This window comes from Bos taurus, chromosome 25 (assembly GCF_002263795.3).
Source record: "Bos taurus isolate L1 Dominette 01449 registration number 42190680 breed Hereford chromosome 25, ARS-UCD2.0, whole genome shotgun sequence".
Classification (NCBI taxonomy): domain Eukaryota; kingdom Metazoa; phylum Chordata; class Mammalia; order Artiodactyla; family Bovidae; genus Bos; species Bos taurus.
The window spans coordinates 38,859,386-38,886,402 of record NC_037352.1 but is presented as its reverse complement, the minus strand read 5'-3'; the positions used below and the strand labels follow the sequence as shown (position 1 = coordinate 38,886,402).

At 57.8% G+C, this 27,017-nt stretch overlaps 1 protein-coding gene and 1 long non-coding RNA gene across 2 annotated transcripts in view; one reads left to right on the top strand and one right to left on the bottom strand.

The window, feature by feature from the left end:
- TNRC18 (trinucleotide repeat containing 18) overlaps nt 1-7,365 on the bottom strand; it is an 89,802-nt gene extending 82,437 nt beyond the window's left edge. The window contains exon 1 of the mRNA XM_024985140.2: nt 7,135-7,365. Coding sequence (XP_024840908.1) covers nt 7,135-7,276 — 142 coding nt within the window. The 5' untranslated portion in view covers nt 7,277-7,365. The remainder of the gene's footprint in view (nt 1-7,134) is intronic.
- On the top strand, nt 1,966-23,034 carry LOC107131848 (uncharacterized). The gene is made up of 2 exons (XR_001495141.3): nt 1,966-12,459; nt 22,731-23,034. It is a non-coding gene; the product is annotated as an uncharacterized lncRNA (long non-coding RNA).
- Nucleotides 23,035-27,017: the final 3,983 nt, after the last annotated feature.

The window sequence follows — 27,017 nt, the reverse complement described above, 5'->3', positions numbered from 1 at the left end:
CATTTTTAAAGAGATTCATCGCCCCCTCTCGCCACCCGCCTCGGGCCACTATGAGTCGTACAGTCTAAGTCCGAGGACCCGAGACGTGGCATTCTCGCCTGAGGACTGGAAAGAATCCTTCAAAACAAGCTTTGGTTTCATTTTCCAACGCCCTGGCCTGGGAATCTTGCGGCCCGAGGACGTGGCCTAGCGCGGGGGATTTGGGGGGCGTCAGAGAGGAAGGGAGGCACTCAGGGGTCTCGCTCCTACCCTAGCTTGCCCCCGACCCCAAAAATAACCTACAAAGAAAACCTTGGCGGCGCCGGCCGACCGAGGGGCGCCTCCCCCAGCGTTGGGCAAATCCCCGCGTAGTTCCAGTTTAAAGCTGTTTGTTTAAAAGATTTGCCGATTCCCGTGGGGGCGGGAGGGGGGTCTGGGAGCCAACCCTGCCCTCGCCCTCCGTCTGCCCGCGGCAGCTCGGATTCCTGATTGCAAGAGGCCGGGACGCTCCTAGAGCCGCCGATCTCGCCAAAGCCACCGGGCTCACGGCTAACCGCCCTGCGCCCCGCGACAGGCTGCCTCCCAGGCCCCGGACCTGCAGACCCTCTCTGCCACAACCCCCACCCCCACCCAGGGGTCCTCCAGACTCCCTCCCCAAGTTTGCTAAGGGTGCTTATTTTAACCCGGTCTTGGTTACAAACACCCGCTCCCTCCCTCGCTGCCTCCCATCAGGTTCTGGTTACCAGATCCGCGTTTACTTTGGAAAAAATCTAAGATCGCCACATCCGAAGATACATGTCTTAAGGAGGCGATGAGCTTTCCGTGATTTTTTAAAAATGTTCTTTGTGTAGCTTTCGTTTAAAAGCCAGCGCTTCGGGGCATACCCCAGCGCCCCACTTTGGGGAAGTCGGGGTGAAGCCCCCCGCAACACCCTTGCTCTGGTAGAGAAGCTCGTTCGGCCATCTGCGGGCTCTGCTGCGTTCTCCCTACTTTTCTCCCCCTCTTAAATGCAGTTAAAATGGCTGAATTCCGGCTTTTAATTAAAAACAGCCTATAATCGAAAACGTCTAGGCGTCCCTGGCTCCCCCGCCGCCTGCCGGGAACCGAGAAGAGAACCGACGCCCCTCGGCCGGGCTGGGCGGGCTAGAGCAAGGCTGGGGGCTCAGGCGGGTGCCCAAGGTTCAGGGACTCGCCCCCACCCCTCCCAGGGCGCCCCACCATGCCAGCCCTGGTTCCCCCCGATTCTGTTCTCCAGAGCTGGAGAGCTGCGGGAATACCCGGCGCACCCCGAGGGAGAGGTGGGGTGGGGGCCATCTGGAGAAGTTTGGAGACCATCGTGCCCGGCCAGGGGGCAGGCGGACGGCCCGGCGGCGTACCTGGCGCGGCGGGGCTTCCAGATCCGGGCTCCGGCGACGGTGACTCCGGTGGCGGCCCCGGCTCCCGGCGCGGCTAGGCGCCCGTGCTGCCCGCCATCCTGCGGCCGCAGCTCCCCTTCGCCACCCGCAGCCGCCTCACACTTTTTGCCCGCCTTTCCTTTTTTTGGTAGAAAACCGCTCCCCGGGCCGAGCGCTCGGCGCGCCAACTCCTCCGCCCTCCCGCGGCCGGGCTCCCGCAGCCCCCGGAAAAGCCAGCTTTCCTCCCGCCTAGCTCCCCGCTTTTTAATAAAATCCAGGTAGCGCCGGTTTAAAGAATCCCAAATCTCCATATACAGCCCGGGATTGGAAAAGGTACATTACACAACCCCCCTTTCAAGTTCCTCTCGCTGGATCTAAAAAAAAAAAAAAAAAACCAGCGGGGGGGGGAGGGGGTGACTGGGGGAGGGGAACACTCTCCGGCAAAGAAACACGCATTGTTCCCGGGTGCCCGCCTCCCCGCAGGCCGGCCCCCGGCCGCCATCCATTGGCCGCGCGCGCCGCCCATCACGCGCATGTAAACACCCTGGCCCTCGGCCATTCCTATAAAACCAATTACGGACCTAGGGGCTCCAGCAGTTTCCAGGCTCCCCTCAGCGGGGCTGAATGATCAAAACTGGTGGTGAGAATTTTTCCGGGCCGTTTCTAGGCAGCCCTCCCCCTCCACCAGCTCGGACCCCCCCCTTTCCTCCTCCTCCCTTTTCCTCCCCCCTCCCCCAGCGTCTGGGCTGAGTGATCAGAATAGAGGAAGATGGTTGTCGCCGCAATCCTGGGCTTTGCAAGGCGCGGTTTAATGGGCCGCCTGTCAGCTTCCTGCTCGCGGGAGGAGGTGACAAGCCGAGCGAGCCGGCAAGGGCCGGGGGCCCGGCGGGCTGCGCCCCGCGCCCGGGGCCCCCCGGCTCCCCACCTCCCCCGAGGCGCGCCTTCTAGAACGCGCGGTGGAAGACGCCAAAACGGACAAGGGCGGCTTTTTCCCTCCTCCCCCCACCTCGCTTTAAAACAAAGCAGCGATTCATTCCCTCTCCCCGAACAGCGCGGTTGGGTGGGATGGGCTGGCGAGAAGGCCGTTTTCCTAGCCCTGGTCTGCGGGTTCCTCCCTGAAACGCGGTGTCAGATGGTTACTGATTAATATTTTGGAGAGGCCGCGGCGGCGGGCAGCGGGTGAGTTTCTAATCTTCTAAAAGGGGGTTCCTATAGAAACGCGGGCCAGGGCGCGCCCCCCGCTCGCCCCGGCCGGGATTGCGGCGCTTTGCCTCGCGCCCCTCCCCAAAGGCTCTCTTTGCGTGGGCGCTCTCCTCCCTTTCTCTCTCCCCCCGACCAAAAAAAAAAAAAAAAATCAGAGCAGAAAAAAGGATTAGATCGGCTGAGCGCGAACTGACTCCCTCTCGATTCTGACATTTCAGCCTATTAGCATTTCTCCACGGGGCCTTCTGAAACCTATTAAAGTGTAATATTAAAAACCTCTTGGCTGGGGGCCTCTCTCGCCTTCCATCCGCCGCGCCCCCTCCAGGGAGGGCGAGACCGGGAAAAAAAAATCTGTTGAGCTCAGAGGAAGCAGCAGCCAAGCCCAAAAAGTGCTTGGCTGGCCGCAGCGGCCGGAGGGGGAGGGGAGCCCCAATCCCCCAGACTTTGTACTTTTATTTTGCGCTTTCAGCAAAATCCTTTCTGGGTTGAGTAGCCGGGAGCTGCCCGCGGCAACCTACTTGGCTGCGGGCGCGAGGAGTGCGGACGCGGTCGTAGGGGCCGTCCTGGGCGCCCGCACCCTCCGCAGCTCCGCAGGAACCCGTGCCCAGCTAGGCATTACGTACCCTCGAAAGGAAGCTTGGAGGGGCAGAAATCCTTTCCGATCCTGCCTCAGAGACCGACCGTGGTGATTAGATTTTAATTAAAACAAGAGAAGCCCGCTCTTTCGCCCCTCGCTGCGGACTCAGCGTTTTTGCATCGTTCGTTCGTTTGTTTTTTTTTCCCCCAATCCATTTTTAAGGCAACTTTTCTGGAGGAGGGGGATAATGAGCTAGTTCGCGCCCATTCGTTCTATTTTCTTTACTCCACTTTTAGAAAAAGAAGGGGGTAGGCTTGGAGAGCGAACTGGGGGTGTCTTAATTTAATTCCAGTATAAATTTGGGGGGAAAAAAAAAGTTCAGCCTCTTGAGGGCAGTTTCAAGTTGCCCTTCCTGGAGCCTCCTGCGCTGGTTTCTAGGCTGCCCTCTTTTGGAAGCTGGAGCTCTGCGTGCTGGGGGGAGGGGGGGCGGGGAGGAGGGGAGAGAAGGAAAGAAAGCCTCGAAAATAGCGGGAGCCGAGGGGAAGGAGTGGCGGAGCAGGGCAAGCAGGTCTCAGTGGCGGCCGGGGCGGCCGGAGGCTCCCACTGCAGCCCCGGGACGGCCGGGAGCACAGACCGAGAGGAGAGGGGGGTTAGAGAAAGGAGGTATTGTGTTGTGTGCCTTGGGGGAGGGGGGTGACTGCAGAAGTAAAGTAAATGCAGCTGAGCTGCGCGAGGCTGCTGGAAGCCAAAGCCGGGGAAGGGGCCCTGCGTGGGGGCGCAGCCCGGGTGGGCGCCGAGTGTCTCCAGTCTTATCCAGAGGCCTTTGTGGGTTCCTAGTAAACCCTCCCACTCCCGAGCCCCCATCGCTCAGTGTTCAGACCCCAAACACTTATCCTCCATCCCAATACCCCCACCCGGGATCTGGAATGTTTTTCTTTGTTTTAATATAGCTCAAGAAAAAAAAAAAAAAATGTCGAGAGAGTTGGGGTAGGGATTACAAAGGGCTTGCGGGGGTGGAAAAAAACAAAAGCCTATTTTTATAAATGTTTAATGTTTTCACCCCTGGATGCTCCAAGACGCCGTAATTGTGCCGGCGCGGTATGTGTGCCATAAATCATTTAGTTGCTAATAAAAATTGTGCCTGTTTGCCCTGGATTTGCCAATGGCGTCTGCATTCTCCAAGTGTGCGCCTGGTCGGCGTGGCGAACCAAGCCTGCATTTCATTAGGGCCGAGGTTCGGGGGGCAAGCGTAAGCCCCCTCCCCTCCCCATACCCCGGACCGTTGTGGGCTGCAGCCCCCTTGTGCCGCGCATACCCGCGGCCCGCAGAGCCCCTGGCCAGAGCTGCCCGGGTGTAGGGCCTGGGAACCCAGAGGTGGCAGCGGCGGCTTCTGGCTCGCCGGACAGATCGTGCGGGGCAGTGCCGGGTCTCCGAGCTACAGCGCGGGTCGGGGTGCGGGCCGGCCGGGCCGACCTGCGTGCGCCCGGATCTTTGCCCCTCTCCGCCGGCGCCCCGCCGCCCGCACTCGCCGGGTAAACAGGCGGCTGGGAGCCATCTTAAGGGCGGCGGACGGATCCCAGATAGAGAGGTGGGCGCAGTCCAAACTGCTTTCAAGACCCCCCGCCATTCGTAGGGGGCCTCGGGGGCACCCCCGGCCGGCGCTCGCGGTCTGGGGTAACACGCTTCCCGCTCTGGTGGCCACACTCAACATAAACCCGGGCCTGGACGCCCCGCGTGGAGCGGGTCAGAGCGCGCGGGCCCCGCAGTCCTCCCGGGTCCAGCCGCCATCTTCCACCCCTCCCCCCCGCATACTTGTGTTTACTTGGCAGGATCCATGGCCAAAAAAGAGTGTGTTGACGCAGTGTGTGTGCGCGCGTGTGTTTTGTACTGGCTGGGCGGAAAATCGGCTGAAGCGGGGAACCTCCTCGCAACCCCAAACCTCAGTCCCCCGGAGGACCCGCCCAGGCCCGCGCTGTTGTCCGCGGTTATCCCCGGGACCGCCAGAGCCGAGGCCTTTTGTACGTTCCCGGGTCTCCAGTTCGGTGGACGCAGCCCGACTGACAATATTCTTTCGCTTTGTTTTAAAACCAAAGGACAGGCCAACCTTGGACTCAGCGCTCCCTGGCCGCTCCTTTGTCGCGGCGCGGGCTGAGCGTTCCGCGCTTTGGGGCAATCCTGCCCAATTCAGGGTCAAACCCTGCGCTCCCCGGAATGCTGGTGTGGCTGGCCGCAGGGACGGCATTCTCCCCCGACCTCTTTCCCCACCCCACCCCCCACGAAAAGAAACCATCGTTTCCTAGGCGAGGACACCCGAGCCACCTCCACCACTTGCCCCAAGCCGCTTTGGGCAGTGGGACCGAACTCCCCGCGCTCCACCAGCCTCTCCATGAAGGCAGCCCCGGGAATTCGCCGGCCTCCGCTGCCCGCTTGGGAAGCCGTGTCGCAGTCTTTTAAGCGCCTGTTTCCAGGTTCCAGATCCGACGACCAGGGAGCTCCTGGCCCGGGTACTGCTAAAACCCGGAGAGGCCCCGCCCGGGAAAGCCAGGCTCACCATCCCCTTGCCGGGACTGGCCCAGTCACGACTCGGCGCCGAGCCGAGCTTCGACCAGTCCCGCCGAAATCAGTCCCGACCCGCCGGAAACCTAAGGATGCCTCGCCAGAGCCCGGAAAGCCGCAGGGGTTGGGACGAACTGCACACAGAGCCGGGACCCCAGAGCGTCTGGCCGGCCGACCGGGTCCCGCGGATCCCTGCGGCGCTCGGCTCCGCCTCCAGCCCTGGCCTCTTCCCCAGGCCGGGTCGGGTCTTCCACTCGACTGCTTGGCTTTAAGGGGACGGAGACAGTCTCCGGCGCGGGGGGCCGGCTGGGGCCATAAATCTGGGCGCGGGGGGGAGGGGGGCCTCCTTCCCACTGCCTGGGCCGGTATTCCCGGTGAGGCCGGCGTCTGGACCGCACCGGACACCCTGTCCTCCAGGTCAGGGCCTGGGGGCCCTGAGATTAAGCAGGGAGTCAAGTCAGAAATTTCCCTGTTGGCCAGAGAGGGAACGAACAGCCTTGTCCACTGGGCACCACCAGCTTCCATCCCTGCGGCCGCGGGACTCTGAGGGGGCCTGGGCGTCCCCTGACCGCTCCCTGGGGTAGGGGCGCCCAGCGACGCGCTTACTACTTGGGAGGCGAGGTGAGGCTGCGGTGGGCGCGCACCGCCACCCGCTGGCGCGCCTGCCTGAGCCCAGTTCGGGCTCTGTGCGTGCCATCCTGGGGCGATGACTGGGTCACAGTGGCTTCTCAGAACTCAGCCTCCCAGCGCGGACTCTGCGGCCATTCTGGGCCACCCTTCTGCCCTTGGAGCGCTCTCTGGGTGCACCATGTGGGGAGGGGGACTTTTTGTGTGCATCGAGGACCAAAAGGGGTCTGCAGGCGCCTCGCCTGTAGGCAAAGGGCTCATCTGGTTCCCCAGCCAGTGCCAGCCCCATCTCCTCTTTGCTATTCCCTGTCTGGACCCAGTTCGGCCCCCTCGTCAGCCACCCTCTTTGTCGAAAACAGGCGAACCAGCGGGAAAGCAGGAATGGGTCCGCGCTGGAGGCAGCCGGCAGGGGCGGCAGTCTTTCCACCCCAGGCAGGAGCAGGGCGGGTAGAGGGGGCCCGATCCAGATGGGGTGGATTTGCAATAATAACGCTTAATGTCACCAGCTTTGTCTGTCTCTTTGCCAGAGGGGCGGGGAACAGGCCTTCGCACAGTGCTCTGCAGCCGACCAGCAGGCAGAGCACTCTATTCATCAGGACAGCCGCCTCTGGACAGCCTCCTGGACTTTGGTGGGGACAGCCGCCGAAGGGGGAGGCGTTCACACACACACACACACACACCACTTACACACTCACCGTGCCTCCTGGGATCCTCCCTGTGCCAGTGACACGACAGCAAACTGGCACGTGGAAGATGCCGGAGGCGGAGGGTTTGGAAACCTCGCTGCGAAATACTCACCCAGGGAGCTTCGGCTCCTTCCTAGAATTTCTAAAAGCACAAGTGAAGGGAACGAGGCCTCCGGGCCGAGCCCAGAAGAATTTGAGCGCTCCCCTTGGCGGTGGGAACGCAGCCTGGGAGTGGAGAGGCGGCTGAGCCGCATTCCGGCCGCGCCTCCCCCGGCCCCAGCCCTGCGGCGCCTCAGGAAGCGCCTCGGAAAACAAAGGGCTGCGGTTTCAGCCCAAGGTTAAAGTCCACCGCGAGCGTCGTGTGTGTGTGTGTGTGTGTGTGTGTGTGTGTGCGCGCGCGCGTCGTGTGTGTGTGTGTGTGTTCGTCGTGTGTGTGTGTGTGTGTGTGTTCGTCGTGTGTGTGTGTGTGTGTTCGTCGTGTGTGTGTGTGTGTTCGTCGTGTGTGTGTGTGTGTGTGTGTTCGTCGTGTGTGTGTGTGTGTTCGTCGTGTGTGTGTGTGTGTGTGTGCGTCGTGTGTGTGTGTGTGTGTTCGTCGTGTGTGTGTGTGTGTTCGTCGTGTGTGTGTGTGTGTGTTCGTCGTGTATGTGTGTGTGTGTGTGTGTTCGTCGTGTGTGTGTGTGTGTTCGTCGTGTGTGTGTGTGTGTGTGTGTGTGTGTGTGTGTTTCCCCCCAGAATCCAAGAGCGATAGTGTTTCTCCAAATAAACCGCCAATAAATCAGCCTAGGGGCCGCCTGCTAAGGAGCTCTGCTGACCTTGGGGACTGGATCTTCTGCTAGACCCGTTGGGGGACAGGCACGGGGAGGGGCCCCGCTTACCAGCCGAGCCCCCTCCCACTCCGCAGAGGAGCAGAAGAAGGACTGGCCAAGAGCATTCAGGGGCACTTATTGGGGACTAGTGTGCCCAGGGGATGGGACAGCTGTGGTTATTTGCAGGGGGGGTGGGGGGCTGGCAGTATTTGGAGGGTAAGGCTGACCACGTGTCCATTGAGCGCCTAGGGTCCCCACACTGTTCTAGGCACCCAGGGAAGGGACACCGGGCACAGGCAAGGCCTCTGTGGGGGCCTTCTTTGTCTGGGTGTGCCTGGGTGTGTTCCACAAGCCTGTGTGTGCGCCTATGACTAATGGGATTTATGTATGTCAGCGGCCAGGGTGACTAATGGAGGGCTTGGCAGCCTGTGTGCTTGAGGGGGGGGGGCGGTGCTGCACCTCTCGATGGGGAGTCAGTGCCCCCCAGGGGCTGCCCGCCCGTCTCCTCCAGGTCCTCTTCTGCTGCCGGCTGGCAGCTCCATTTGGGCCTCTGAACCCCCACCCGGCAGGCCTGTGCATGCTGAGAGCTCTGGAGTAAATTCCGCGGGCAGCCTGGCCCCCCAGAGGCGTCTCCGCCCCTGCCCACCGCCCTGCCCCACGTGGCCCCTGCACACCCAGCCCAGCCCACCTGCATCCACAGCAGGATGCTCAGGCTTGCTCTCCCGTCTGAAAATTCCTTCTGCTGCGAACCTCTACTCCGTGCAGGCTTGGACTGCCCTCTGATATGGGTGCTGTCTGGCGCATTTAACAGACCAGAAACCCGAGGTGCAGAAAGCAGCGGTGGACCCACACGGGCGCGGGGCAGTGGGGGATACCATCAGGGAGCCCCAGCACCCCGGGAGCCCCAAGCCTGACCACAGCTAGCTGAGAAAAGGTTCACAGCCGACTGCACTAACCCAGCCTGCCACCCCACTCCTGCCTTACCTTGTCCACCCTCTCCACCTTCTCCTGGGGCCCCTCTCCTGCCCTCGCCTGGGACGGGGAGGCAACAGGGGTCAGAGGTTAATGGGAGCCCCTTTGGCCTGGGCCTGGTAGGGGCAGGGTAAGGTCAGGCTGACTGAAGGAGCCTGGTCCCCATTCCCGGCTGGGAGGGCTCTTTGGTCAGGAGTTCAGGGGCCCTGGGCTCCCTTTACCTAGAGGAGCTCGGACTCAGCACGTCCTTGGAGATTCCCACCTCCCGTCTCCCTAGGGGTCTCCTGGTCTGACACACCACCCCAGTCTGGGCATTCCTCCAGATATTTGTTCTGCTACTTACATATACCTTCTGTTGCACACGTCTGTCCCCCTGTTAGAGACACACTCACCCAAAGGGTCCCTGGGAGCCACAGAGGCGAGATGCCTTCCTAAGACCACCCAGTCTGGGTGACAACCAGCAAGCCAGACAGGTTTCAACCCAGCTCTGCGTCTTCGTGCTCCTCACCGGTCCTCCGAGGCCAGTGGTGGCCTCTCTAGGGAGGGCACGGCAGGACCAAACCCTGCTTCCCAGGCCTCCCAGGAGCCTCCCACCCCCACAGGCTTCCAGGATGTGCATGCGTGTGTGTGTGTGTGTGTGTGTGTCAGTCACACACGAGCCTCTCTCACTCTCTTCACCCCCTCCCTCCTTTTTTTTTTAATCCTTCTTTGGCATTTTTCTTTCAAGCAGAAAATAAAAACATTTCCCATGGCTACAACTTTGAAAGCTTCCCTCGCCTTCCTGCCTCTTTCTCACCCCAACCCCTGTCAGTCCATTTCCAGACTCAGCAGAAAGTCAAAAACAAACCCACAAAGATCAAGCCTGACAGGTCCCCCCCCTTCCCGTGTCCCTCCACTTTCCCTGCCTGTCTTGGTCTGCCCCACCCCCACACACATGCACGCACGCACTCACATACTTTCTGCAGCCGCAGGGAGTCTCTTAAGAACCTTCTAGAGCCACCCTGCCAGAAAGGCCTGCTTACGAGGTTTCTCCTGCTGGAAATATGTGGCTTCTCCCCCACCCTCCTCTGTCCCGCCCAGCTCACCTGGCCCAGCTCCCCTGGACCTTCCTCGTGGAGTCCCTCTGCCGTGCGTTGAATACCTCCCCACCAAAATTCATGTGTTCAAATCCTGACCCCCAGTACCTCCAAGTGTAACATTACTTGGAAATAGGGTCATTGTACCTAGTGACGATGAGATCATGCTGGAGGAGGACTGGTGTCCTCATAGAACGGGACACAGACAGAGGCAGAGGCCAGGAAGACATCCTGCCCCTTAGTCCAGAAGGAACTGACGCCGCCCGCACCTTGACCTTGGGCTTCCCGCCTTCAGAACTGAGAGAATCCATTTCTGTGGCTTCAGTCAATGGCCTTTTGTTATACCAGCCTTAGCAAACCAATATACCAGCCCAGTCTTTCTTTTTCTTTTTTTGAAGGATCTTGGTTCCCCAACCAGGGATTGAACACACAACCTTGGCAGAAGCAGCACAGAGTCCTAACCACTGGACTGCCAGGGAATTCCCATACCATCCCAAGAGTCAGGCCTGAAACGAATGAGCAGAAGTGGCCCGGCATCTAGAGGGGGGAACGGGTTGCAGCCAGTAGTCCCCAGGGGGTCAGATCTCCTGTTGTTCATGGTGCATCGTCAGAATGGGCTAGGTTGTGCGGCAGTGACAAAAATCCCCAATATCTCAGTAGTTCAACACAGCTCCTACGAATGTGTTCTCCCCAGCACGTGGTCTGCTCTGAGCCTGGGCAACCCTCCAGGGCAGCTGAACTCCATGTGGTGACTCAGCATCCCAGGCCACTTAGATTTCCTGAGTTGTCCACCTCCATGTAAGGTCATCCCGGGGAAGAGAGGATCATCATAGAGGACTCTCACTGCCAGAGCATTTATCATTCCCTGTATTTATTCCCTTGTGTTTGTTTAACAAATACGTACACGTCAGGATCTGTGCTAGGGCCTGATGATAAAGTGAACACGATGAACCAGAATTCCCCTCCCTGTGGGGCTTCCAGTCCAGAGAAGGGGACAGCTGGTTAACAGAGAGCCCTGAGCCTGGTGAGCGCTGCCAAGGAGAAAGTCCAGGAGCAGCAGGAGGAGCCACGTCACATGGGGCCTCCACCTAAAACAAGAAAGAGAGGTTTTAAGTGGGCCCCAGGGACTTCCCTGGTGGCTCTGGTGTTAAAGAATCTGCCTGCAATGCGGAAGACCTGGGTTCGACCCTTGGGTTGGGAAGATCCCCTGGAGGAGGGAATGGAAACCCACTCTAGTATTCTTGCCTGGAAAATCCCCACAGACAGAGGAGCCTGGCAGACTACCGTCCATGGGGTTGCAAGCAACTGAGCGACGAAGCACAGGGACTTCCCTGGTGACCCAGAGATGAAGAATCCACCTTCCAATGCCCGGGATGTAGGTTCAATCCCTGGTCAGAGAACTAAGATCCCACATGCTTCGAGGCAACTGAGGCCACACGCCTTAACCACTGAGCCCACACACGACAGCGAAGGTCCCTCCTGCTATCAACTAGGAACTGACGAGGCCAAAAATAAATAAATTGATTTTTTTTTAGTAAAAAGGGGGCTTCCCTGGTGGCTCAGTGGTAAAGAATCCACCTGCCAATGCAGGAGACACAGGTTCCATCCCTGATCCGGGAAGATCCCACATGCCACGGAGCAGCGAAGCCTGTGCACCCCAACTATTGAGCCTGTGCTCCAGAGCCCAGCTTGTGCTCTAGCAGCCTGGAAGCCGCAACCACCCAGTTCGCGTGCCTTGACTACTGAAGCCTGAATGTCCTAGGTGGATCAAGGACCCCCTCCCTCCCTCTCAATTTTTAATTATCTTCCCATTGGCCCTATCCTCTCCGGCGAACCTCCATTTTCTCTGTGTGGTAGGCGATGGCCACGTGCAGCGAGCAAGAGGCAATTCCCCAGCAGCTTATCCAGAAAGATGGAAATGCTGGACAGAAAACAGACTGCCAATAAGCTGTCTTCCCATCACGCTCTTCTCTAAGGGCAAGATCTAATCAGACCTGAGGAATGACTGATGGATGAGATTTTTCCACAAAGCCTTGCCCCAGAGGCAGAGCTTCACCGGGGGTGGGGCTTGTACCAGCTGCAAACCTGGAGGCTTTCCCCAGTCCCTCCCCTGCCTCGGCCTCCCCCTTCTCCCCTTCTCCTCCTCCTCTCTGGTTCTCTCTCTGCCAGCCCCTCGCCACACCCCGCCCACACCGGATCACCAGGTCACAGTTCCAGCTCCAGATGATAAAACGCCACAGCTGCAGGGCCCTGGGGCCAGGCTCCTCGGGTGGCTGTCCTGACACATTGCATCCTCCAAGGACGCGTCCCCTTTCCACGCTGTGACCTTGACATTTCTCCCAGTGGAGGTGGAATCTTGCGTCTCCAACCAGACACGTGAAGTGATACCGTGACTTCCAGAGCAAGGTCAGAAAAAGAAGACACGGTGTCACCCTTTCCGTGGTGGGGTTCAAACTCAATGCTGTCTGTCCCTAGCCAGGCTGTCTGTGCTGGGGGCTGCTGATGGAATGACCCTGGAAGGAAGCAGGAGGGATCTGAGGAGCCAGCCGACCTGGGTTCAAGCCCGATTCTGCCATTCACTTGGTATGTGACATTTATAAGCCGTTTCCCCTCTCCGAGCCTCAGTTTACCTGGCTGTAAAGTGGAGCTCCTTTCCTGAGATCAAGCAGGAGGGCTGTGCTTACAATGAGCTTGCAGCTGGGCCTGAAACCCACACGGTTCTGAACGCTCATAGGCACTCAGGTAGCCAGGGGCACAGAAGCCCCGTGCTCTAGGTGACCATCGCCTCACTCCCTCTACCAGCAGCTGGGTACTGAGCAGGTGCTCAGGAGAGGATGGGTTCCCAGCTGGCAATGCGTGGACTGTGGTCAGCCCTGTCCCCAGGTCACTGCCCCAGCAATTTTTGACCAGGGCACAACTGAAGTCAGCTCTGTTGCTGGCCTGGGGCCGCCATGCCAGCGGCCACAAACTAGGTGGCTGTTGTCATTCAGTCACTATGTCGTGTACGACTCTTTGCGACCCCATGGACTGCAGCACGCCAGGCTTCCCTGTCCTACACCATCTCCCAGAGCGTGCGCAAACTCATGTCCCTTGAGTCAATGACGCTGTCCAGTCGTCACCCTCTGTCACCCAGACAGCAGAAATTTACTCTGTCACGGTTCAGGCCAGAAGTTCAAAGTCAAGGTGTCAGCACAGCTGGTTCCGTCTCCGGAACCGTGGTGGAGAATCTGCTCTGGGCCTCTTTTCCAGCTTATGGCGGCGGCCAACGTTCTTGGCATTTCTTGGCTTAGAAAGCCGCTTTACTCTGACCTCTGCCCACCTCGTCACAAGGCTGCCCACCCTCTGTCTGCGTGCCCTCACCTGGCGACCCTCTCTGAGCGGTTCTGTCTCTGGGTTTCTTCTATTTGTTTATTTATTTTGGCCGCACCGGGTCTTCCTGGCTGTGCACCGGCTTTCTCTAGTTGCGGCGAGTGGGGGCTCCTCTCTGGTTGCTGCTCGGACTTCTCGTGGAGGTGGCTTCTCTTATTCCGGACCACAGGCTCTAGGGGCACGCCAGCTCATGGGGCTCTAGGGCACAGGCCCAGGAGCCGTGGCACACGGCCGTCGTTGCCCCAAGGCGTGTGGCATCTCCCTGAACCAGTGATCGAACCCATGTCCCTGGCATTGACAGACGCATTCTTAACCACTGAACTGCCAGGGAATCCTTGCCTCCTCTGTATTTATTTATTTATTTATTTTGGCTGGGTCTTCCCTGCCGTGTACAGGCTTTCTCCAGTTGTGGTGAGTGGGGGCCGCTCTTTGCTGCCGTGTCCTCAGGCTTCTCGTGACGGAGCTGGCTTCTCTCGTCTAAGCTCACTGGTGCGGTAGCTGTGAAGCACGGGCTTAGTCGCTCTCTGGCACGTGGGATCTTCCCAGAGCAGGGGTCGAAGCCGTGTCCCCTGCACTGGCAGGTGGCTTCTTAATCACTGGGCCACCAGGGAAGTCCTCATCTCCTCTCCTCACAAGGCCACCAGTCGTACTGGATTAAAGGCCCACCCTACTCCAGTGTGACCCCCCCTTAACTGATGACATCGGCAATGACGCTCTATCTCAATAAGGCCGCATACTGAGGTTCCAGAGCACAGGACTTGAACACATCTTTGTGGGACACAGAATCCCACCCGCAACGCTGACCTTGACCTACGCCTTATCCCAGAGCCAGGACACAACCGGAAGCCCCTCCCACAGAAGCCCAGCTGCGAGGCGGGAGAGGAGGCTGAGGTCTCTTAGTGTAGGGGCAGCGCACACACTCCCCTCCTAATGGGGGGGTCTGCAATCAGAAGCTGCCGTGACTTGGAGGGCTTCCCTTGGTCAGGGCAGGCGGGAGGGGCAGGAAGTCGTGGCCCACCCAGCAGCCCTTGACTAGAGTGAGGGCATCCACGCCCCCTGCCAGGTTCTACATGGTCTCCAGGGTCCCCGGCACGCTAAGCCCTGGTTGGGGCAGGGAGAGATGGACTAGGAGTTTGGGGCTGGTTAGCGGGTGCAAACAGTCTCATTTAGAATGGATAAACAAGTTCCTCCTGGACAGCACGGGGAACTATATCTGATCTCCAGAGAGAAACCATAATGGAAGAGACTATTAGAAAAAAGAATGAGGACGTCCCTGGTGGTCTTGCCTCTTACACGGCCACAGATGACCCTGGCTAAGACGCTGCCAATGTAGGGGGCCCAGGTTCGATCGATCCCTGATCAGGCAATTAGAATCCCACATGCTGCAACTAAGATCTGGCACCGCCAAATAAGTAAAAATAAATATTAAAGAAATAAATTACCCTCCTTGAAAAAAGAATGCATGTATGTGTGTAACTGAGTCACTTGGCTGTACAGCAGAGATTGGCACAGCATTGTAAATCAACTACACTCCAATTTTTTAAAAAATGATAAAGGATTTCCTGGTGGTACAGTGGTTAAGAATCCACCTGCCAAAGCGGAGGACACGGGTTCGATCCCTGGTCTGGGAAGAGTCCACGAGCCTCGGAGCAACTAAGCCCATGTGCCACAAGTACTGAGCCCACGTTCCGAAACTGTTGATGCCGCGCACCCTAGAGCCCGTGCTCCGCAGCCAGAAGCGCCACTGCAGTGAGAAGCCCTCGAGTCGCAACTCAAGACTGCGTGCAGCAGCAAAGACCCAGGCAACCAAAAAACTAAAAATATCAACGAATAAGCGATTTTTAATGATCAAAACCCAATTGCACACCCTGTTCTGGCTGTTTCCTTGCCTGTGTCACTCCCCTATCTTTCTTGGGCAGCCCCCCGAATAAACTGCCGGTGCCCACATCCTGAATGCAGGGATCCACCTCTGGGGTCCCTTCCTATGGCCACCTGCCGCTGACCCTGCTTCAGTCACATCGTCTCCACCTCCGAGGGGCCAACAGGGGCTCAGAAAGGGCCACCTCTGCCTGGATCACTGAGGCTGCAGCTGGCAAGCAGAGGTCCTCCTGCACGGCCTTTGCTGGTCTGCCCGGGTGTGGTGTGGGCGACCACACTGCTATGCCTTGGAATCTTGTTACAACGTGGAGACGGAGGTCCAGGTTGGGGAAGGGACACATCCAGGGTCCCAGGGCGGAATGGTGATAGACGAAGGGGAGGGACTTGAACTCGGATCTCTCGGGAGCTCCAGTCAAGATGAGAGAGTAGGGCCTTCCCTCATGGCCCAGTGGTTAAGACTTCACCTGCCAACACAGAGGGTGTGGGTTTGATCCCCGGTCCAGGAACGAAGACCCCACATGCCTTGTGATCGAAAAAACCAAAACATAAAACAGAAACAATATCAAGACTTTTAAAATGGTCCACATAAAAAAAATAATCTTAAAAAAAAGATGGTGGAGTAGGAGGAAGTGAGTTCCACATGGACTCACCTTCTCCCACAAATTCATCAAGAATACATTTATGAATGAAACAGTTCTCACAGAACACATTCTGAACACGCGAAGACGACCTCAAACACCTAAAGGACAAGGAAAATCTCTACATAACCAGGTAGGACAAAAGGCAGGGTGGGGATAAAGAGGAAGCAGGATGCAACCCGCGCCCCTGAGAGGGAGCTGAAAAACAGGTCTCTGACCATCTTTTCCCTCCCGATGGTCCCCATCATCCCTCCTGTAATTGTCTACAAGCCTAAGAGACTGCTTCAGTCCACCTGGGCCACCACAACAAAGACATTCGTGCTAAATCAGCTGCGTCCTACTCTTTGCGACCCTGTGCACCTACGGAGCCCGCCAGGCTCCTCTGTCCATGGGATTCTCCAGGCAAGAATACTGGAGGGGGTTGCCATACCCTCCTCCGGGGGATCTTCTTGACCCAGGGATCAAACCCAAGTCTCTTTTGTCTCCTACATTGGCAGGCAGGTTCTTTACCACCTGGAAAGCCCCACAACAAAAACAGGGCAACTTAAACCACAGAAGCATATTTCTCACACTTCTGAGGGCCCGACGTCCGAGGTGTCAGCAGGGTTGGTTTCCTCTGAGGCCTCTCTCCTTGGTTTGCAGGCGGCCGTCCTCTCCCTGCGTCTTCACACGGTTGTTCCCCTGCGCATGTTTGTGTCCTGATTCTTCTCATAAAGACACCCATCCTGTTGGATTAGGACTCACCCCAATGACCTCATTTTAATTTAATTGCCTCTTTAAAGTTCCCTTCTCTTGCGACTTCCCTGGGGGTGCAGTGGTTAAGACTCTGCCCTTCCACTGTGGGGGCAGGGGGCACAGGTTGAATCCCTGGTTGGGGAACTGAGATCCTGCATGCCGTGTGGTGCAGCCAAGATAATAAATGAATAAAGGTCCGCCTCCAAATACAGGGCTGCCCTGGTGGCTCAGACAGTAAAGAATCTGCCTGTAATGCAGGAGATCTGGGTTCAATCTCTGGGTCAGGAAGATCCCCTGGAGAAGGGAATGGCAACCCACTGCCGTATTCTTGCCTGAGAAATCCCAAGGACACAGGAGCCTGGTGGGCTACAGTCCATGGGGTCGCAAAGAGTAGGACACGACTGAGTGACTAACACACACACACACACACACACACACTTCAAGGCACTGGGGCTAGAATTTCAACTTATGGATTATGTGGTGGAGTCGGGGGGAATTCAGCCTGTCTTAGTTCATTTGGGCTGCTGTAACAAAAATACCATAGATTGGGTGACTTAAACAGTAGAAATGTATTTCTCCCTAGAAGCAGTTCTAGAGCCTAAAAGTCCAAGATGGAGGCATCGGCAGATTTGGAGTCTGGGGAGCGCCTGCGTCGTGGCTCACAGACGGCTACTCTTTGCTGTATCTGCACACGGGGAAAGGGACTGGGGACTCTCTAGGGTCTTTCTTACAAGACCACTAACCCCATTCGTTTGGGCTCTACCATCATAACTTCATCAACTCCCTAAGACCCCACCTCCTCATCACCTTTGGGGGTTAGGAGTGCAACATGAATTTGGCGGGGGGGGGGGCCCACAGACATTCAGTCCATAATGCAGCCCAGGGACTTCCCTGATGCTTCAGTGGGTTCGATCCCTGGTCAGGGAAGTAGATCCCATGCGCCACAACTAAAAGTTAACTTGCCGCACTGGAGACCCCACAGGCTGCGGCAGACTCAGCTCAGGCGAATAAAGAAAATACGTAAAAATGATACACGCAGACATGCATGCCATAGCCCATCCCGGAGGCCCCATGCTTTATTATTACTCTCGCCCCATGCCCAGCCCAGTAGACCGCAGTGAAATGTCCACTCGATGAATGAGGGGGATGACGTCATTCTGGCAGGTTTTCAAGGATGAAGAGAAGTTTACTAGACTGAAAAAGCAGAGACAGGCATTCCAGGCTGGAAGATCAGCCTCTGCTTAGGCCAAAAGGGTCCCATCAGGGCCTGGGGGAAGGGAGAGAGTCGGGCAAGGCCTCCTGTCCCAGGCAACTGGCTGTCCTGGGCCAGGACAGGCGACACTGCCCCTGGCCTGCCCACCATGGCCCTGCTGACCGCCTGCCCACGAGCCGCGGTTTGTCCCCGGGGAGCAGGACCCTACCACCTCATCCACAGGAGCCAAGCTCCAAGGATCCCAGGCATCTCTCTTCCCCTTCACGCCTGGGTGGGCTGAGTGTTATTTATTCAAAGGCTCCTTTTATTGGTGTTCTGCTGAGAACACAGGAATTATTCATGGTGGGTTTCGGGTCTATTCCGGTGACAACCACATCTTCATACTCAAGGTACAAATTACGGTGTCAGCTCAATTCACCATCAGTCGGAGCTGTCCCCCAAGCATCAAGCAACAGAGGCTCAGAATGTTCTGGAAGCCCAGTCTGGCTGGAGGCAGCAGGGGCCTAAGTCAACAGGCACGGGGCTGTGGATGGGTGCAAAGGAGGGAGATGGAGGAACAAGCCCCACCTCCGTCCATTTCTCCTCTGTGCGCCTGGTCAGCCTCAGTCTTCTCATCCGTCAAGTGGACACTGATGGGAGTGTTTCACACCGGGAGCCACCCACATGGCCACGCACTGCCGACTGAGCCTGGCACCCTGGCGGCCCGGCTTCGAGGAAGCAGGTGGGGAGCCAATTTGCTGTTCAGTCGCTAAGTCATGTTCGACTCTTGGGAGCCCAAAGGCTGAGCACGCCAGGCTTCTCTGGTTGCCGGCCTTCATCCCCAGGAGTCACCTTGGAGGTGGGTGCCCAGCCCCTGGACATGTCCCAGCAGACCCCACATGGGGCAGGGCTGAGCTGACCCCATCGAGAGCTGCCCAAACTACAGATTCACAAGCGAGATAAGTGCCTGCCACCAGCATTGGGACACGACTGAAGCGACTTAGCAGCAGCAGCAGCATTGGGATGGCTTCTTGCGCGGCCACAGATAACTAAAATGTGGGGGTCAGCTGAAAAGGGCTTCTGAGGATATGCTTCATAAACCCCCCACCGGAGGCCTGCACCTCAGGCCACCCACCTCCCAGACTCGTCCCGTGGGCACCACGGCAGTGGGTGCTAAGGGCTGGTGAACGTTCAGCACAGGTTGCACTGGTTCAGAGCATCTGCTGATCCCTGCGCCTTAAATACTCCCGAGCTGCCACTGAATTCGGACTTGGACAAAGATGGGCAGTGACCTACCTTTATGGGGTGTATTTACAGACACGGTAAATGGGAAGAGCCTCAAAAGCATAACAAAAGGAAATGGTGGGGATTTTCCTGGTGGCCTGCCAAGGCAGGAGACACGGGTTCAATCCCTGAGCCAGGAAGATCCACTTGCAACTAAGCCTGTGCACCATAGCTACTGAGCCTGTGCTCCGGAGCTGGCAGCAAGGGAGGCCTGTGTGCTTAGCGCCCGTGCTCGGCAACAAGAAGCCACTGCAATGAGAAGCCAGAGTACCGCAGCTAGAGAAAGCCCGCACACAGCAACGAAGACCCAGCCTGCCCAAAAAAAAACTAAATAAATAAAATTATACAAAAAAAAAAAAAAAGAGTAAATTGTCCTAGACTTCCCTGGCAGTCCACTGGTTAAGACTCTACCTTTCTACTGCAGGGGGCACAGGTTTGATCCTTGTCAGGGAAGTTCGTCATGTCTAATTCTGTGGCCAAAGTAAAAAAAAAAAAAAGTAAACTGTGGGGAAAGAATTAGAAAGCAATGAGGTCTGAGTCCTCACCATCTTTGTTTTCCATGTAGTTTGCTTAACTGAAAGTTTCTATCTTCTAACTTTCTGGGGGGTGTACAGGCCATGAGGGACCCTAGTTCCCTGACCAGGGATCGAACCTTCGTCCCCTGCATTGTGAGGTGGATTCTTAACCACAGGATTGCCAGAGAAGTCCCCCTGATCTCTTCTTAAAGGATACCACTCACGCTGGATTCGGGTCCACCCTAAGGACCCCCTTGCACCTCGTGTGTAGGCTTGGTCACTCAGGCGTGTCCGACTCTTTGCGGCCCCATGGGCTGTAGCCCGCCAGGCTCCTCTGTCCATGGGATTCTCCAGAAAAGAATACTGGAGCTGGTTGCCATTTCCTCCTCCAGGGGATCTTCCTGACCCAGGTCTTCACCCAGATCCTCCTCCACCGAGCCATCCACCTGGAGGAGCCTGGCATGTGGCCGGGAAGGTAGGCAGGGGCCCAGCCAGCCCCAGAATGGGGGCCAGTGTGGACAGCCGTCCACATCTGGGGAGGTTCTTTGTGGCCAGTGTCAGCTTTAAAACACGCCCCCACCAAAAGGTGGATTGTGCATCCCCACTCTGAACAAGAGCAGGCCCAAGACTTCTTTGACCAAAAGAACAGGGCGGAAGCATGGCCTCTGGGATCCGAGGCTGGGTCGGGAGAAACCACATGCTTCCACGCGGCTGTCCACGCGTTGGGGACAGGCAAGAGAGGGGTCTGAGGATCCTGGGGCCACCAGGTTGGTTGCAAGGAAGCCCCGGCCACATGGAGAGGCCACAAAGCGGGGCCCCAGCCCAGAGCCTCTGCTGGGCCCCCACCTCCACCAGCATCACCTGCCTGCCCCACTGGCCTTCCTGGGTCCAGCCCACAGAGCTCTCAGATGACTGCCAGGAACTGCCCAGCACCTTCCTGATTTCCTGACCCACAAAATCCTGAGTCTAGTAAAGCTGGGGCTGCGTGCTACGCTTTGTACCGACTGGTGGCACAGCCATTGCAACCAGAGAGACCGCTGTGCCCAGTGTGGGATAAGGCTGAAAATGGGGTCAGGGCAGGGCTTCCCTGGTGGTCCACTGGTTGAGACCCTGCACTTCCAATGCAGGGGGCACAGGTTCGATCCCTAGTTGGGGAACCAAGATCCCACATACCACTCAGCCAAGAAAACGGGGTGAGGATGGCCCAGGGGCCACTCGTGTAAAGAACCCGCCTGCCAACGCAGGAAACATAAGAGACATGAGTTCAATCCCTGGGTCGGGAAGATCCTCTGGAGGAGGGCATGCCAACCCACTCCAGCATTCTTGTCTGGAGAACCCCTTGGAGAGAGGAGCCTGGTGGGCTAAGTCCATGGGGTCACAAAGAGTTGGACACAACTGAGCACGAAGATGGCCAGGCCAAGTCAAGTGCCTTTCTGCCACCCCTGGCTGGGTGAACCCACACCAGTCTGATTTGCTAGCATCCTGGAGAGAAAGCCGGCCACAAGGCTGATGCCTGCAGGGTGGGGGACCTCTCTTGGGTCTCAGTGGGTGCTGCTCCTGGGAGAACGACCCCACCCTCACCCCAGACAGGGCCTCCGTGGGAGCCAAGCAGCCTGTTGGGCAAGTGACAACCCCGGGTTCTCTCCACGTCTACACCCACCGCCGCCACACCAACACCCGCCCGACCCACAGCGTCTCAGACGCAGGGCGGTGGGGCCAAGGCAGCCTGGCCAGGGGCCCTGGCTAAAAATAGCCGTCACCAGCCTTTATTGTGTCTGCAGCGCGGCTCTGCCCACCCGGCTCCTCTCAGGCTGCTTTGATGTTGGTATTTAAACATCACGCGGAGAACCTGAGCCTTCCCAGAGCACGGCTGACACCCGCGTGCACACACGTGTGTGCACACCCCCCACACACACCTGCTCCTCCAAGAAGCCGGTAGGGGTCACTCCAGAGCAGCCCCCCCTGCACATCTGGGCCAGTGTGCGGGGGCCATCGTAACTCAGCCCCACACTGGGCAGCTTGGAAGGACAGACACGAGCTCACTCCCAGTCTGGTGGCCAGGAGTCTGCGATCAAGGTGCCAGCAGGGCCTGCTCCCTCTGAAACCTGCAGGGGTCCTTTCCGGCCTCTCCCCCGGCTCCTGGGGGTGCCCGGTGCCCCTTCCATGGTGTGGAGTCACTCCAATCTCGACCCCGGCCATCACACGGTCTTCCCATGTTTCTGCTTCCTCCTCTTCGTTTAAGGACACCAGTCACACTGAATTAGGGCCCACCCTAACGCCCTCATCTTAACTGGATGGTCTCTTTGAAGACCTGACTCCCCAGTAAGGTCATGCTCACCGGTAATGGGCAGCAGGTGGGGGTTAGGACTTCACTAGATCTTTTCTGTGGGGGACACAGTTCAACTCACAAAAGCATTCTCCAGGGACTCCCCTGGTGGTCCAGTGGTTACGACTTTGCCTTCCAATGAAGGGGATGAGGGTTCAAACCCTGGTCGGGGTGCTAAGATTTCACAAGCCTCTCGGCCAAAAAAACAAAACATAAAACAGAAGCAATATTATAACAAATTCAAAAAAGACTTTAAAAACTGTCCACATCAAAAAATTTGTAAAAATAATAATAATAATAAAACAAGAAACATTCCTCAGATGGTTCTGAGTCCAGGCTCCCCCTCCTCGGCGGGTGCCTCTTTGTGACTCCTAAGGCCCCTTGATGCCCAATCCCAGCCTGGACTCAGGTGTCCCCTGCCCAATTGTAGGAGTCTTAGGGCAGGAATGGCCGTGTTCCTCTCTGCCCCCAGGTGCTACATGGTACCCAGAAGTGCTCCTGGCGGGGAGCGGGGGTGGGGAGGCCGGTTAGCTCAGTAGCATATTCACCTCAGACTTTAATGCTATTCTCTTCGCCACTGCCTCACAATCACAATATGGTTGCTGAAGTTCCAGACATTCTATCCCACATCCTCTTATCTTGATCATTTTTGGTGTACATCACTCCAGTTGAACTTTAAACTTCCAGCATCAGTACATCTGAGGGAATTCTCAGCACCCACAGCTTGACTGTGGGAGAGGATTAACACCCTGACAGATGGGAGTTAGTGGATCAGATCAATGTTTTGCTCCCTAGCCCTTAGGTGGCAGAGCTCGGAGGTATGTGACCTTTGCTATCTCCCAGGGGGCTTGAATGCTGGTTGACCATGGTCACTTACACTCTTTCCCATTCCTATGTCACTTCCCACTTCCCCACAGGGGTTCCCTCACTTTCCTGCAAATCCTCGGCCACAGTCTGCAAGCTGTCCCTGCGAAGGCCAGCCAGGCTGTGGAGGAAGTGGGCCTCTGCTCCCCTGGGACCTGGTTTCCTCATCTGTAAAATGGGACTGAAGGTTCCACCTCTTGAAGGTGATGTCCAGGAACCGGCTTGCAGGAAAGGTTGCCGAGACGCAGGGCTTCCGGAGAGCGGGGCACGTGGACCCTCCCTTCCTTCACAGGCCCCTGGTGTCAGCTGAGGCTGTAGCAATGTGAACGAATGAATGAAATGCATGAGTTCAACAACTTTGCGGGTTCTGTCTTTCTTCCCTCCCACCTGCCCAACCTCCTGCCTGAGAGTTTACTGGGGACAGTGGGGCGAGGGGACCAATGAGGACCTAAGAGGGCGGCGAGGGCTTCCCTGGGGGCTCGGTGGGAAAGACCCCGCCTACCAACGCAGGAGACATGGGTTCAACCCCTGGTCCAGGAAGATCCCACATGCCGAGGAGCAACTAAGCCGGCACAGCTATTAAGGCAGTGCTCTAGAGCCCACGTTCTGCATGAAGGGAAGCCACAGCTCACCTCAACTAGAGAAAAGCCCCAGAAGCACTCCTCTGACTCCCCTCCCTCCACTCCCCCTCCCCTCCCTCCTCTTCCCTCCTCCTCTTCACTCCTCCCCTGTTCCCCTCCTCCCCCACCCTGCCACTCCTCCCCTCCCCACTCCCCCTCCCACCTCTACAAATGCCTTCCAGCTGCCTCCTCCTGCCTGAAATTCCATCTTGGCTCCACCCCAGGGCCTAAAGCTCTGGCCACCAGGGCTGCACGACTCTGGGCTCACTGATTTGCCTGCAAGTCGCCCCACATCTCTGGGCCTCAGTATCCCCATCTGTAAAGTGGGAGCGCCCCGCAGTAAAGGAACTCCCGAGTCAGTCACCCGCAGCAACTGTGTCTCCAGCTCCCCATGGGGAGCTCCCCACGGGGAGGGGGTGCACTCGGTGAGCGGGACCCCACAGCTCTCGACCAAGGGGCCTTGATAGGCAGGGAAGAGCCATAGGACGCGAACAGTCGCGGGGCAGGTGTGTTTGCAGAGGCCTGACTCCCCCACGCCACCCCTAGGAAGGGAGCAAGCTGGCTCCGTGAGAGGGAGAGGCTGTTTAAAGCCCTGAGACCTAGAATGTCCAGACTGACCGACCTTTCCCCAAATGAGGCCCAAGCCAAGCCACCCTGGTCCCTGACTTGTGTACACTCAGGCGCCTTCAGCTCCCCGGCCCCCGGACAAGACAGGCCAGGGCGAGGCTGCACGCAAAAGCCTGCTTTGTCTGCGACCCAGGGAGGGCAGCCCCCATACCTGGCTCAGGAGACCCCAGAGGTAGGGGACCTTTCCAGGGACCTGGCTCCACCCCAGGGCCGAGCAGCTGCTGTAACCTTGGGGCAAAGTGAAAGTGAAGTCGCTCAGTCGTGTCCGACTCTTTGTGACCCCATGGACTGTAGCCTACCAGGCTTCTCAGTCCATGGGATTTTCCAGGCAAGAGTACTGGAGTGGGTGCCATTGCCTTCTCCAGGGGATATTCCTGACCCAGGGATCGAACCTGGGTCTCCCGCATTGTAGGCAGATGCTTTACCCTCTGAGCCACCAGGGAAGCCAACCTGGGGCAGGCCTCTGAGAAAACCGCAGGCGTCACAGGGATCTCAGCTCAAACTCATAAAATGGGCTGGAGGTAACCTGGGGCTTGGGGGAGGGCGTGGGAAGCTGTGGTTTCCTGGGGACAGAGCTTCACTTTAAGAAGGTGAAATTCCTGGAGATGATGGGGGTGATGGCTGCCCCCGGACTGCACGCTAGATGATGGCTCAGATGGCGAGTTTTACATTACATATATCTTATCACCACTTTTTAAAATGTAAAAAAAGATGGCAGGATCTCTTAGAGAGTCTGGGTGGGTGCGGACACCATCCACGACAGACACTCTGCCTCTGTGACACCGCTCCCCCCAACACCCCACCAGCATCCCATAATGCCCCACACAAAACCTTATCGGCGCCTCCGGCCAGCGGCCTGGACACCCCCACCCTGCCAGGCCTGAAGCTGGCAGCCGCCAGGGCCTGGAGATGAAGCCGGCTGTGCTAGCCCCACCCTGCCTCTGCCCCAGGAGGCCCCAGAGCACAGACTGACCCTCCGGTCTGGCTCCCCACGGGGCTAACATGTGGGGGCAGGTTTAGTGCCTGCAGAAATCCGGCTGCCTGGAACGGGCAGCGTGCGACTTTAATTTGGTTCTTTTCCTCCTGGAATCAGTTGTCCCTAAAGACCTAATCTCCTCTGGGGCTCTAAAAGCATCCAAATTGCCAAGGAAGAGGCCAGCTCCTGGCCCCAGGCGATGCCAGCTTCCCACTTTAACTGGGGCCGTTTTTAGCCCCGAGGGGAGGCTCCCGAAACTCCCAGGCATCTCCCGCAGTGCCCACAGGAACAATGGACGTGTGCCTGCCCGAGCCTGGGGCTCCCGTTCCCCCATCTCTGACCTCCGACATCCCTACTGGCTGCCTACTCTATAGGTGGGGCACCCTGGACCTCAGTGGGTAAGCACCCACAATACATGTCCCTCCTTGAGGGGCTGCTGGGAAGGCAAGGGGCCCCTCCTCCCACCTGGAGCCCAGCCCTTTACACTTGAAGCCCACCACTGATCAGATCGAATCCCAAACCCAGCCAAGGGGATCTACCCAGCTAGTCGGCCAAGACCGTGCCTCTTATCCCTGAGCGTCTCACAGCCAGGCCACCTCTCACCCTGGGCCACTCGGTCCCCCTGCCACCCTCAGCCAAGCCGGGCAACGCGTTGAGTGGTGTCCCCTCAAAGGATATGTCCACCTAGAACCTCAGAATGTGACTTTATTTGGAAATAAGGTCTTTGCAGATATAATTAAGATAAAGATCTTAAGATGAGATTGTCCTCCATGAGGGTTGGCCTTGAATTCAACGATCGTGCGTGTGTGCTTATTAAGTATCCAACTCTTTGTGACCCCATGGACTGTAGCCCTCCAGGCCCCTCTGTCCATGGGATTTTCCAGGCAAGAACACTGGAGTGGGTGGCCATTTCCTTGTCCAGAGGATCTTCCTAGCCCAGGGATTGAACCTTCCTCTCTTGAGTCTCCTGCTTCAGCAGGCAGATTCTTTACCACTGTGCCACCTGGGAAGCCCGAATTCAATGATGAGTGTCCTTAAAAAAGACTAAAGAGACAGAGACACACGCACATACACAGGGTGCGTGCAGGCAGGGGCAGAGATTAGTCGTACCTCCACCGGCCAAGGAGGCTGGGCATCACTGAAGCTGAGACGAGGCCTGGACCAGATTCTTCCTAGAGCGTCTAGAAGGACCCAGCCCGGCCGACACCTGGGTCTGCACAGTGCGAGAGAACACACGTCTGTGGTTTTAAGCCAGCTGGTTTGTGGTCACGTGTCACCGCAGCCCCAGGAAACCCCAAGGGCTCCCCCATGCCCCATGCCCCATGCCCCCAGGCTGACCCCATGGGGGCAGCGAATGGGACAGGGGTCTCGGCGCCTCCTCCCGCCCCAGCCCCAGGGTTCCCCTGGGCTGAGCTCCCCACTGCTCAGCCAACGCTGGGCACAGAATCTGTTTTCCATAAACAGTCTTTTGAACCGAATTTCATTTTTCTCACCCAAGAAAAGAGTCTGGAAGAGCATACGCAGACGCTGGGGCTGCAGTGCATCGGGGCGGAGGGATGCTTTGTGGCCGGCTGAGGGTTTTTTCCCTTTTTTACTGGCATTATCTGTCCTTTCTGATTTTCCTCTAATAAATATGGGGGTAGCGGCCTCTGAAAGTGGGTTCCTGCCCCCGCAGGGGGCTCTGAGATCAGGGGGGTGGGGCAGGGGGCAGAGGAGAGAGGTGGTAGGTTCACCCAGGGCCTCCCCTCTCAGGGCCTGACTGGGAGGGGCATGCAGGGGCTTCCCCAGGAGCTGCCCTGGCCCCCCCACCCAACTTCCTTCCCCCACCCAAAGGTGCTCTGGGAATGAGTCATGGGAGACCCGTTTCTCTGGCAGTTTCCAAAAATAAAACACCTTTCAAGAGCATGAGCCTGCGACGTCCCTGGTGGTCCAGCAGTTAAGGATCCGCCTTCCAACGTAGGGGACGTGGGTTTAACCCCTGGTCGAGGAACTAAGATGCCACGTACCACCGGGCAATGAAGCCCATGGGCTGCAACAAAGAGCCAGTGCAGCCAAAAAAAGCAAGAGCACCAGTCCTGTGCTGCCCGGCCAGCAAGGAGCCCCTGTCCATCCCTAGG